General features: G+C 39.0%; 1 protein-coding gene across 1 annotated transcript; it reads right to left on the reverse strand.

Moving 5' to 3' along the window:
• Window positions 1-4038: 4038 nt before the first annotated feature.
• On the reverse strand, window positions 4039-13702 carry LOC110056187 (ribosome biogenesis protein NOP53-like). The gene is made up of 13 exons (XM_089293021.1): window positions 13535-13702; window positions 12816-12889; window positions 11237-11479; window positions 11084-11139; window positions 10337-10432; window positions 9584-9688; window positions 9264-9431; window positions 8563-8618; window positions 8058-8177; window positions 7775-7841; window positions 7518-7594; window positions 5960-6045; window positions 4039-5582 (listed from the first exon to the last, which is right to left on the reverse strand). The coding sequence occupies exons 1-12, from the start codon at window positions 13654-13656 to the stop codon at window positions 5973-5975; spliced, it is 1257 nt and encodes a 418-aa protein (XP_089149147.1). The 5' UTR covers window positions 13657-13702; the 3' UTR covers window positions 4039-5582; window positions 5960-5972.
• Between the last annotated feature and the right edge of the window lie 45 nt (window positions 13703-13747).

The raw sequence follows: 13747 nt of genomic DNA on the forward strand, positions 1-13747 counted from the left end.
GTCAGCCTCGCACTAGTGCTATTTAGATTGGTATATTTTTCAGCGCTTTATTCGTTTATCGTTTACGTGATGAGAACAGGTGTAAATGAGACGAAAACGGTGTTGTTCTATGCGTGAATAGATAACAACGGGAGAACCAATCAGAATTGCGTATTTCTAATGGAAACCACAGAACCCCGTCTGTTTAATATATGATGAATTTTTTTCTTGCTCTACAAAGATATGAAAAGATATTTAGTCTGATAAAAATTGTTTTCATTACATTTGTAAAGCAGAAAAACCCCAGAGCATTTTCCAAAGGCGTTCCTAAAGATTTCTCCAAATTAAATAAGTAAATTGTTTCTAGAAAAAATTGATCAACGTAGAAACAAAAAACGGAATTATACCTGCTCTACAAACACGATATACGTGCTCCCCAAACGTAGTGTGCGTGCTCTCCACACCCGGCAACAGATTCGACACTGAGACGAGTTACATCTAGTTTGAAGTAAACTAGTTGCACGTAGTATACCTGTTATGTCAAATCTCTCCTCACCTTTGTAAAAGAAATCTCTCGAGGCTGATTGTTGATCATGACTGCTACAGTATTCTAGTGCAACCTCTATTCATTTTGGTGGTGAATATTTTACAAGTTTTCCTACAGAAGAAGAAGGAATCACTAACTCTGCTGTAGCGAAACTAAGCTTCTTCTCGGTAACCGAGCTTTCACCTTTAAATTGCTGAACTGTATAGCAAATCTCCTTTTTTAAGATAAAGGATCGCACATCTCAATGATTCCAAAAATATAATATCGACCACATTGCGAGACTAATATCTGGAATGAGCATTCCCCTGCTTTGCTCTACAAAAGAAGGAGGTTACTTTGCATGTTGAGACAGATCGTCTTTGCTTTTCACTCAATCTTGCAAACTCTATTTGGATAAAGGGATGCCGGTTAAGGCGACTTGCAAGATACGATGAAGTTTTACGTTCACCCTCGGAGGCTCGTAGCAATTTAGAACTTTAATTCTCTCGTCCAAGCGACTGTTAATTCCTTTGAGCGCTTTTGTTATATCCTCCATTTCTCGGTTAAAAATTTCTGATTCCCGGGCGCGCCTTTCCTGATCGCGCTGCAGCTGTTTATAAAATGTCTCCTTTCTTCGCCGAGTAGCGCTTCGATTGAAGACGTTGTTCTTGGCCAACTTGTTGTAATCGTTGCGTAATTCTCTGATGGCCTCGTCTCGGCTCTTTGCTGAAACCTTCTTTCTGCCAGCCGTGCTGGTCTTCGTTAATCTAGGCAGCGTGTCTGTGGTAAGCTTGTTCTTTGTCGCCTCCGAAGTAACATCGGTACCACCTCGAGCGAGCGATAGTTCCTCGGAAATCACGTCACATGAAGAATTTCGACCAGTCGCAGTTTCAAAGAATGAATTTTCGCTTTCAGCTGCAGGGCTTGGTGGTACTGTGTAAGATGACCCAACAGGGACAGCCAAAAAATCACCCGAAGCCGATGAAACAGGACTTTCAGGATTATTCACAAGCTTGATATCTACAAGTGTCGAAGTTTCCTCTTCAGAAATTGCCACTGTACTGAGCCTCTTACCCGCTTGCTCCCGTTCGCTATCGTTGTCGGTTTTAATCAGCGGTTGATCCACATCTGGCGTCCGAATGTACTTGTTGTAATTTTTGATGACATTTTCTGCAAGTGAGAGTCTGCGGTTTAAGATTTTTGAATGAGCGTCTGTAGAACCGAGGATGTACTTCTTGTCTGTGCTGGATGGCGCCTGAGGAGCTGATAAACGGCGAGTGGATCCTGACGACGGTGGCTCCAGCTTATCCTTTCCAGTCTCGCTCGCTATGGAAAATCTGTGTTCGGGGCTCGCAGTTTTTAAGTACACATACTTTTCTTCTTCCTCATTTCCATCCTCGTCGTCGCTGTTTTCGTCGCTATCTGGTCTAGCAGTATTAACACTCTCTCTCTTCTTTACAAATTTCGGAACTTCTTCATCACTGTCGAAGGATCCCGCTTGACCGGTTTTAGCCAGCCTCTCACGAAGTCTTTCCCACGCAGTCGCTGGCTGATCCGATTGCTGGTGAAATTGTTGCCGTACCAAGCTGCGGACATAAGAACTGCTTCTCGAGAAATTTGCCAGGTGTGTCATTTGAATCCTTTCAGTTTTCCAATCTTCCGATGCGGCAGCTTTGTCACCCATTTCGTTTCTCAGAACTTCCAGAGAAGTTCAGTCGACCACTCAACACTAAAATGAAGTTCCATTGTCAGGGAAAACAAGCCTAGGAAGTGATTATCTTAAAAACGATCAACCAAAACAGTTATCGAATCAAGTCTTCTCTGCAGAGCGTCGCATTCGCTATTGAAATGAAACATGCTGTGCAAGTGTGGCGATTTTCTTATTAGCACTGATCCAATTAATATTATTCCTGCTTTGTTATCTCTTTACCGTTAATATAAACGAGACCAGTATCAACAACTTATATAATAATCAAATGAATGCGCGCGCTCTGATTGGTCAATCAGCTATGGTTTATTGTGCCTGTAAACTCATGGAAATTTCGCGTGTCTTCTGAATTATTGTATAAAAGCAATAGATCACAAGTTTTTATGGTTTATAAGCTGATAAACCACGCGGTATGTTGGAAGAACACGAGAAGAATTCGTAAATCACGTGCCGCAGGCGAGTGATTTACGAATTCTTCGAGTGTTCTTCCAACATCCTACCTGGTTTATCGAAGAAATCGTAAATCACGAGCCGTGGGCGAGTGATTTACGAATTCTTCGAGTGTTCTTCCAACATCCCGCGTGGTTTATCAGCCTATAAATCATAAAAACTTGTGGTCTATTGTTTAATTAAGTTTTTAGAATATCAAAGGGAGACAAAATTAGAAAAAGATTGAAAATGATTCTGAATCTTCCTGTGAGCCCAACGTAAATGAAATTTGAAGTCATGTTAACGGTACAGAGAAATCATCTGACGCATGTTCTGATTTTGGGCTCTGATTTTGGGCTCTGATTTAATCAAGAAATGAATCTCTGTGTTGTGGTTTCTAACTTTAAGGCACGTGATATAGCATGACGTCTTCAGGTGGTTTACTTTGGTAGGCAAATGGAATACCAGGTGCGTGCAAACACGAAGACGTCTTGTGATTGGTCTAGAAGCAAGTGGTACTGCGAGCTCGAAAAACAAAAACGCACGTGACTTCAGCGGGCTCAATTGTGACGCACTGATCAATTAAAAATCGTGGTCTTTTTCCCGACCAATTTAGTATTGGCGGAGAAAAAAATTTAAGGCCATAGAAAAACAGTTTGAACGAAAATTTCAAGGAAGCGTCTTTGAAGTTTAGCATCCAAGCAGAAAATGCCGTGATAACTTCATAGAAATTATAGGCATAAAGCAAGAACCACGTGTGTTATACGTTGAGTAATGTTATCAATAACAAACTGAGATAAAACTCAGCAAGATGAAGTCACAACCAATGGAAAGTTGGTGAAGTGGGAATGAAGAAACATGAAAAATCAGCAACACGCCTACAGCTGTGTGTTGCCCCTTACGTAAACTAATATCTTTTACCGGTTAACACGAAAACTAAGAAACACTCGAACGAATTTACCCAATTCTAAGCCAGAAAAAACCGAATTCAAAATATGTGCAAGTCGATTTCTATATTCTCAGTACCCGCCTGCTAGACAATGGTTCTATATTTCAAGAAAATAAGATTCTTAGCGATTTTGTTAAAGGACAATTAAAGTATTTATATCAAAAAGTGGTCTCGATACTAAAATAGGACAACATACTTTTGTTAGACATAAAGATCCTTAAAAGATCACGATTGTAAAAGATCTTATCGCGTAAATCTCGTATTGGTTTATTGGTAATTCAAAATTTAATCCAGTCTTAAACATTGCATCCAAAAATCTTTGTTCATTGTTGCGCGGATTGTTTCATAAGTGAGTCGACCACCAGGAGTTGTATTTAAATAAAAAATAATAATAATAATAATAAAAACTCGCACATAGCAGGACCACCAATCTCAAGACAAACAAACTTATCTAAATATCTAACTTGTTAAACTTTAATGAAGCAGCAGTATTGGAACTTTTATGTTCACATAAACAGCAAGATGACTATCAGAATAAAATCATACAGTTTAAAAAGAAGTGCCGCGAAAAAAACAGAGAAAATATACAACAGGCAAGGAAAAAGAGCCAAGATTTAAGTTTTCCGTTATCCTAAGTACAAACCATTCGTGTGCAGCTATTTAGCAGGGCGCTCGTTCATCAAACGTTCGTTGTAACTACATGAAAGAAAGGAACATATGCAAATGAACACTTCAGTTTTCATTAAGCGGGCCCATATTAAAACATCTAATTCTTATTTCGATGCCGCATCTGGTTATTATTTGTTGGTTGATTTTTAATTGTTCCACGGCAGACTACTAAAAGCCACCTTGTTAAAACAAATTAATCGCATTTTGATAAAACGGTATTTCTTCTCCCATTTTCATGTTCGTTTTAGTCGATGATCGCATGAGAAGTCTTCCCCCACCTTTCTTCACTTAAGAAAATCCAAACAAGATTTTTTGTAAGAATTTATGTTAATTCACATTATTTACTTTTATCGAATAAATATGAAACATTTTCTTTTTTCCCTTTTTTCCCCAACACATCTATACACCACTTAAAAATTACAAACTTAGGAAAAAGTACGCGCTCTCCAAGTTTGAATTGTTTTATCTTTCCGTTACGGATAAAACTCTGCACCATTTCTGCACCGTTCAATAAGTATCTGAATTATAGAAACTCAAACTGCAAGAAACTATAACTCGATAGCATTCAACTGAATTTGTAGACGCGCTCTACCGTGTACAGCATAATAAACAGAAGCATGTGAAAGTACCGCTCAATAGCTTTCATTTATGAACGGTCACAAACAGTCACAGCAACACGATAGCAAACTTGAGGTTGAAGCCCGGGAATGAAATGGTTAACGAACTGGAAGATTTCATGACTGCTATTGACCAATCAAAACATTACACGAATAGTCAGGTGAAAGCGCACCTTGCCACGTCAGCTTGCCACCACTGAATTAAAAATTGCGGCTTCAATTAAAATTTGGTCACGGTGATAGGTATTCCTTGAAATTCTGCAGGTCTTTCGACCTCGATAAAATTTTGCTCTCTTAGTTTTATGTCTCTTAGTATCTGGTAATTAACTTGGAATTTCTTGCAAAGAACTTCAAATAGTTAACGGTGGTTCATTATATATTTATGACCTGTTCAGTTACAAGGCTAGCAACTTCATGTCGCATTAGATAGGGAGTCTTTCATTTAAAACTTAGCATTTTGTTCCGTAGCCAGCATTTTTCAGTCCCACATCGTCACGCAACCCACCACTCGCCTCGATTTCTCACCAACAGAGACAAGTCATCCCTGGATCTGTTTAGGGCTTGGAAAGAGCAGTCTTCGGTATGACTTTGATTTCCAAAATCTAAACCTCGCGATGGTCTTTCGGAAAACGAATTGCCTGGCTGTCTTGAGATGCTCCATGACAGCTTGCTTCACGTTGTTGTCGGACCGGTTACTCTCTGCATCTGAAACAAGAAAAAGAAAACTTTTCCTAAAAAAAACGTAGATTGTAAGAACAACAAGAAAGGTAAACCAGTTGTCGTATTACCAACTCAAGAACTCAACTCGTATTAGGGGAAAGATGCAATCAAGTCCATGAGACAATTACGTAATCTTCCAGGTCTACAAAGCTGAAAGAACGCGGAAACTTTTGGTGCAGTACAATATCTACACAAGACACTCGTGATTGCAATTCCAGCCCAAGAGTAACATCAACACGTAAATGTAAATATTGCTGTCAAATTTTCCAGGCTAACATTTCCAGCTTGGGAATCGAAATACTTACAAAGTCTGTTGATTCACTGCGTGACTATCATATAAAATCGACAACGAAGCCTCTTACCTCAGTTCCAAAGCTAGATTTCTTTTATACAGGGTTTGTCGTATGATTTTCTCTTGTACGTTTTTTGCTTGTATTTTCGATGTGGTCTGCAAGAGTAAAGGATCAACTTAACATGACAAGGTCTTTTCGAATATTTACAACCACTTTAAATCACAGTCGAACCACCCGTCAGCAGAAAACCTCGGAAAACGAGGACGTGTGCAGTCGTTAGAGAGTTGTCAGCCTTATAGGAGGGTAGATATGTAGTGTTCACAAGTGGTTTGGACCATGACTTAAAAGAGACTTCTCAGTCAACTTATGAGAAGGTGGCAATGTAGTGTTCCCATGTGACTTGAAAACGGTGTTTGCCTTCAGGGGTTTTCCACTACTGTAGCAGTACTATGTTCGTCTTTCTTTGTTATTTTTACCTGCATTAAGCGGCCACCCTGAATGTAACAACTATGAAATTGAACGTATTAAACAACTGTGAAGTAGGCAGCGCGGTGGCCTCATGGTTAGTGCGTTCGTCTCCGGATCGAGCGGTCCGGGTTCGAGCCCCGGCCGGAGACATTGTGTTGTGTTCTTGGGCAAGACACTTTACTCTCACAGTGCCTCTCTCCACCCAGGTGTATAAATGGGTACCGGCGAACTTAATGCTGGGGGTAACCCTGCGATGGACTAGCATCCCATCCAGGGGGGAGTAGAAATACTCCTAGTCACTTCATGCTACAGAAACCGGGATAAGCTCCGGTCTGATGGGCCACGTGGCTCGCATGCAGACTTTACCTTTTTAAACAACTATGAAATGACGGATTGAGATATTTTGTTGTAAACTGTAAGTCATAGAAACACAGTACTGTATACCGTGGAAGAGTAGAGGGCAATTTATTGCATGGTAACCCTGCGATGGACTAGCATCCCATCCAGGGGGGAGTAGAAATACTCCTAGTCACTTCATGCTACAGAAACCGGGATAAGCTCCGGTCTGATGGGCCACGTGGCTCGCATGCAGACTTTACCTTTTTAAACAACTATGAAATGACGGATTGAGATATTTTGTTGTAAACTGTAAGTCATAGAAACACAGTACTGTATACCGTGGAAGAGTAGAGGGCAATTTATTGCACAGTACTTTTACACGATGTTACGTATATTGTACCGTTAAGTTACGAGTAGGCACTGAACCTTGTTTAAGTATTGATCGCTTGAAAGAGTGCTGACTGTCCTATTTTTTCACTTGCATAAAGTGTTTTTGTTTGATACGCCCATTACAATTGACATTAGACCACGCCCAGTGAGTATTTTTAGTGATCCTGTATTAAGCAGCCAGTTCCTCAAGTCCCGTGGGTGGCCGTTATATGCAGGTTCGACTGTAGTTCTTTAACATCAGTCAGACGTCATGAAACAGAACTGACAACTCCACGTTATCGTCCCGGCCACAAGTAGATTTTTTGAATATAATGTTACAGTCAAGACGTTACTTTCTCTGCAGGTCCTGCTGTGTAAATAATACACATTTTAGAATTCTACGCACATGTCCACCAGTGCAGTATGAAGGAAGCCGAGGAAGAAAACTTACTTTACAGGTTTTCTTGCTTCAATGATATTTCTTCGCTGAAGACTCTTGAATCTGTCTTCAAACAAGTTTCCCTCTTGCTGTGAACGCGAACACAAAAGTTAGAATGCAGCCTTAACCTCATTAAATATCACACATGGAATCACACACTCTTGGCACTATTGCATGAAAACATACAGAACCCACATGACAAGCCACCCAACTGACCGACTATAACAACTTCAAGAGGTCTCTGTACGCTGGAGTCACGCACTACTCACCTTCAATGTACGGAGATTTCCAGTCAGCTCTCCACTTAGTTGTACCTCTATATTAGGAGATTCATATCTTCAGTTGTAGTTAAGCGATACGTTAAGTTAGAACTGTTCATTATGAATCATTCACACAATGAAATAAACGTTCAAAGAATGTTAACCGCTACAGTACTCTGCAATACCTATGGCTAACAATTTCTTGGAGACAAGGAGCATATCCCTTTACCCATTCCCCTCTGGCAGGTGGGGGGCGGGGGGGGGGGTGCAAAGCACATGTAGAGTAGGATACTGATGTTTGCTGAGTCTCTTCGGTTTTTTAGCAGAACTCTTTGTCATTTCCTGTTTCTTTTTCTTTCTATCTTCAGCCTCTTGCTCAGACATCTTGATTTCTTTTTTCAAAGTTTTTAATCTGTTACAGAAGAGAAGAATTATATTTTTAGAATGATGAGCAATTACAGTTAACATTGTGTGCGAAAATCTTAAAACTGGCACGTTTTCAAAGTCCTCAGAGCACACCTTACTTTTATAAGTCATCAGAACTTTCTAATTTTTGTACCACTTTGTTCTTTAAGGAAATGTAACCTCAAACAATAATCACACAAAAATTGGCAAGCAACTGCAGCAAGTTATTGGACAATAAACATTTACAAGATCAACAGTTGCATGTACAATAAAATATATGTGTTTGTACCCAGAATACATGTGATTCAATCCTTTTTGCCAAACACATATAGACAGTTCATGGACATGGAATTGATATCACAAACGTTGTTGGTATATGCTTACAAATTTACCTAAAAATCTCATTCTGCCTCAGCTTGTCTTTCTTTTCTGTTTCAAGTCTCCTTTGCTGCAAGAAACATGCAGACACTAACACTGTTAATGACAAGGTTTTGATCATGATAAGGGCAATTCATTAATATTTGAGCATGTGCATCAAGGGAAGTACTCTGCTGAGAGATGCATGCAAGCTTGCACCATACTCTGTAGATTTAGAACCAGTCAAATACATGTACGAATGTACTGATGCCTGTGACCACAATTTCACAGTCTGCTGCATTAAATGCATAGGCAGATCAACTCAGTTACTAACTGCCTGTGCCAATCAAGCTAGATCCATCAGGTGTGATCCTTTCCCAATTTAACTCCTAAAGTCAGCATTTGTTACCAGGATGTTTACAGCCTTTGTGTAAATTACTATTAGTTTTGTTTCTATTTATTATTTTCATTTGACTTTAAATTTCAAACCAAGGTTTGAAGCTAGCAGTAACACAACAACACAGTCTGAGAACCTGTGCCTGTCACACTGACAAGATCAGTGAAAGAAGAAAAGTTAATTACAACAGCGCTACATTCAAAATGCAAGGCCATCTCAAGCCTAAATAATAGGAACTGCAGGGTGGGGGTGGGTTGAGGTCAGGGCATATAATGACTAAAGAAAAAGAATCGATGGAGTAATTCACCTCCAGTCTGTCATCCAGGACATAACACCTACCTCTTCTTCTTTTTCTTTCTCTTTTCTTCTCTGTTGTTTGGTTTTCCTGTCCACAGCCCGCACAGCAGCAGCAGGGGCTCCCTCATACTCACCATCACTCTCAGCTTCATCCACATCTTTGTCATCCTCAGCAAAGAGTCCCTGACTCATCTCTTCTGTCCATGTTGGCTGAACATCAAACAAGAACAATCAAACTCAATACTTACAACTTTTACTACATGTACATGTAACTTGCATTGAAATAAATTCAGTAAAATTCATTTCTTTAATTCTCAATGATTGTTATCTACAAACAGTACTTTCTGATGCAGTGTACTTACTAAATTGGCAGCTTCTTCAGAAGTCAAGAGCCTGACTTGTCTGTTCAATTTCTCTGTTTCTTTCAATTTTCTTGACTCGACATCATGAGCAGTTTGAAGTAAAATCTGCAAACAGCAATATGCATAATCAATAACAAGACTGTCTTATTTACCCAATTGAATTCGACATGCAGGTCTAAGCCGGTCATCATTTTTCGCGAGAGACCTGGAACAAAATTTTGTCCCCAATCTTTTGCAACACCTTGAATGCAGGGCTACCAAGTGTCACATTTACAAGATGGCAGACTTAGTACACAGAAAGAGAACATGCTAAAGAGGTACTCAAATCAAGATTATATTTCAATTACTTTACTCATTATTATTATTATTATTATTATTGTATTTAATTAATTTTTATTGTTTGAAGTTGTTTACAAAAATTATGATTTAAAAAAAAAACTTACTCATTATAGTGCCACCAACACTCAAGGTAGTCAGGAATTTATTCCAAACTCTTCAATTATTTAATCTAGACAGTTCATTATGGTTCAGATATAGAATGATTGTACACATGTAACCTAAAAACTGTTTGCTGTCCTTTGCTGAGACATGATCTCACACCAAACTCCAGCCAGCAATCACCTCTTTCTCAGCTGGAGAATTTCACTGGCAGCCAGCGCTTAGTGGCAACCCTGAACATGCAGATTTGCAGTACAGATCTATCCTTGGAAATGAATTGTCCTTAAACTGAGTTCCAGGAAGAAGGAATTTTACCTGATGTTCTTCATAGGTTGGGTTATATGATGCTCCAGGTACACACACTTCAACAGCTTCTAACTCTGATGTATTCCTGTTGATTGTCTTTGGTTTCTATGATCACGAAACATTGAAAGACAAAGTTGTCACTGACAGATTTACAGCAAATACTTAAAAAGTCTGTTGGAAAAATATCTTTCCCTAAATTTTAGAAACCATCTTGTGTTAAGAGCTTATTAACAATCAATGGAGCTTCCAAAGAGTGACCTGCTACACTTGTGGTGTGTAACTCATGGTAACCTCCAGGTTTGTTTTTGGTTTTATATCTTCTTTAAGGCTAGACTTTTCTATTCCTTTGTTTCAAAATAAGTATATGAGAAAAAAATGCAGGTTCTAGTATGTGACGTATTCTCTGGAAGTGCACTTTACTCTCAGATACCTTCACATTACATATTGTGTACAGCACCTCAATATGCAGTCACACAATGTGTGGTGTACTAACCCAGACATAAATGCCCTTTAGTAAATCCTTTTTAACATGAGCCTCTGGCTCAGGAGATTGTGCAAACACTTCCCACATTTTTGGACTTAAAAGAAAGTAACTATAATTATTATTACTATAAGTATTAATAAAAAATAATGTGCTATCTACATACAATGTAATTACTCGTGCCCACTATCTTCATCATCAGAACACCTCCATGTACTTAGTAGTCACAACAAACCTCATCTGTTTCACAGTGGAATCAGAAATGCTTTCATTACCTTCACTTTACTTTTCCTTGTAGTCCTGAGAAAATGTTCATCCACAGTTTGTAAATCTAAGAAGGATTAATAACATCGTTACATGTAAATGTGCATTAAATGTTCATGTGTCAAACTGCTAGAAAAGACATTCATACTGAAATGCTGCATTACCTTCTGTTTGCCACAAATCAAACATTGCCACTGTTTTGTGTTTGTTGTTTGTCTTGACAGCAGCAGGTCCATGTTTCTCCTCTTCCTCTTCTGAATCAGATGAGTCACTGGGATTTTCAGCTCGTCTGTTCTTTTCTTTCACCTTCCTTTGTTTACTTCCAACTGGTTTAATCTTGCTTTCTGGCAGAAGAAGCTGATCTGCCTTGAGGAGTTTTCGTTTCCTTGAGCGCTGGTCAGACTTCTCTGCAATAAAAAGATGTCACTCAACTAATAATCTAAGCAATTACCGTAAATCCTCGAATTAGTCCCACCCCCCTCGAATAAGCGCCCCCTTCAAATAAGCGCCCCACCTATCAGCCAAAATTTGAAATAAGCACCCCCCCTCCCCTCTCCACATTTTGTGGACGAGTAATGAGACAACAAAGGCTGTATAGTTTTTGTCGTGTAGTAGTAGATTTGTACATTGTTTCAGTTTGTGAACACGTTAAGTTTGGAAAAAAAAATAACAAGTACTAATGGTGCCGCGATTTAAACTTTAGGATCAGCTTTTCATGTCAATAAACAGCTTATGTGCTGTCTATGCATATATGATGTACTAAAAAATGATCATGTCAGACCAAGATTTGGGAAAAATTTGATAAGCCTCCCCCCCCCCCCCTCGATTAAGCACCCCCCTCGAATAAGTGCCCCCCATCTTCTCCTAAATTTGAAATAAGTGCCCTGGGCACTAATTCGAGGATTTACAGTGTGACACATGCATATCAATAAAACAATTTACATGATTGTACAGAACATGATAACTTATATGTCTTTTCTACACTTATCTACAGAATTTCCATTGCTGGCTTCTACAAAATTCAGATATAAACCAGGGATTTCATTAAGGACTGGGCACCGGCCAAATTGACCAGCTGTGAGGATGATTTTGCCCAGCTGGTTTGACCACCTTGTGGAATTAAGTTTTTCTTAAAAGAATTTCAGATCAAATAGTTTTGCCCGCCTGTGCATATGTACATAAAATTATCACATTGAACAACTCCCACTCAACGTGGAGGTTGAATGCCTGAAACACCCAGAAGCTTTAATATCAACAGCCAGCTGCTAGATGGAGACTGCTCCCATGGCTGGCAAATCCTGGCAACCCAGCCATGAGCTCCCATGTGGAAGGTAAAAAAACAGACACCCGTCACACTGACAAAAACAGTGGAATGAGAGGGAAGGACAGGGGATGGGAAACAGTCTCTGTGAATTAAGTCCCCAATGCTTAAGAAAAATCTAATGCTCAAGAGAGCGCTGACTAAATGCAAACTGCTACAATGCCCTTTGGTCCAAGAACACGTAGAATTCTAAGGTGAGACTTGTATACCTTGTCGTTAACTCTGTTTTAAAATTGCATTTAACTTCATAAAATTTATGTCAGAATTTTTTCCGTTTGATGGCTTGTTAGGTTCATTGCTTATTTGTTTATATTATATTTATTTCAGCTAAATGAAAACCAAAAAAGACTGCTTCCATTAAAAAAATGTTTTCTTTATAATATTTCATACATTTGTAGGATATATATAATTATGTATCATACCAGTTGTCCTCATTTCTTCAGTTTCCTTGTCAACAAAGAACAGACCTTCATCTGGTTTTTCTGAGACTGGGCCACTGTATAAAATATCAAACATAACCAAATGTTAAGTGAGACATCTCTCATTGATACCTAAAATAAAGTATAAATGGGACTTCACAGTATAAGGTTGAACCATCTTGAATCTATAAGCTGTATCTGACTCAGTTTTTGGAACCTCTGAACTGTTTTTCTTTTTCTTTTTTTTTTCAAACGTATTACAACCACTTCATGACTACTGTAATATTTTATATCTAAATGTGTCAGAGTACTTCGTGAACCAAGGCATCAAACAACATTAACAGCATTTTATTTGTAAACAATTACTGCTTCCATCATCAATCATTAAAACAAAATTGTGACTTTTTCTCAAGCTATGGGGAAACTGCAAAATTTTCTCGTAAGACAGTACATACGAGTACATGTAAGCTTACATGTAAACTTAACTAATATCAGCTGACCTGAATCTTCTAGGTACAGTGTAGACTTTCTCACGTTGTAAACTCACACGAAGGAACACTATACTTGTATTAGAGTACATTTAAAGAACTAAAATACCTATCTAAGAATAAACTTTAAAAAAACGTAGGCTTTAAAGTTAGTACGTCCCACGTGGATGAGAAGTTACGAGCTCAACTGAACTTTGAGTTCGATCTGTTAAGTTTTTATCTCACTAAACTCACCCAGTTCTTTCTTCGCGCCTTTCTTCCTCGAGATAGTCTTCCACATCTTTGAAATCTGTGTGTTTGCGCCAGCTTTGCTTTGATTTTTTGCTCACTCTTTTCCGCTTCGTCGTGGCCGCCATATTGATTTCTTGTCTGCGGCAGAGCGCGTGGGCTCAGTTATTGCGAAACAAGCTGCCGACCATTGAACTTGCATCCAGTCCTTTTCACACA

Source organism: Orbicella faveolata, unplaced genomic scaffold (genome assembly GCF_042242905.1).
Source record: "Orbicella faveolata isolate gen_17 unplaced genomic scaffold, um_ofav_v1 contig_24, whole genome shotgun sequence".
Taxonomy (NCBI): domain Eukaryota; kingdom Metazoa; phylum Cnidaria; class Anthozoa; order Scleractinia; family Merulinidae; genus Orbicella; species Orbicella faveolata.

Bases quoted from the DNA above. Each gene is read 5' to 3' on its own strand.
- LOC110056187 (XM_089293021.1), bottom strand. From the start codon at position 13,656: ATGGCGGCCACGACGAAGCGGAAAAGAGTGAGCAAAAAATCAAAGCAA. The intron at 10,433-11,083 runs GTAATGAAAGCA...TCGTGATCATAG, and splicing joins CAAGGAAAAGTAAAGTGAAG to AAACCAAAGACAATCAACAG. The intron at 7,842-8,057 runs GTATCCTACTCT...CTACAACTGAAG, and splicing joins AAGAGACTCAGCAAACATCA to ATATGAATCTCCTAATATAG.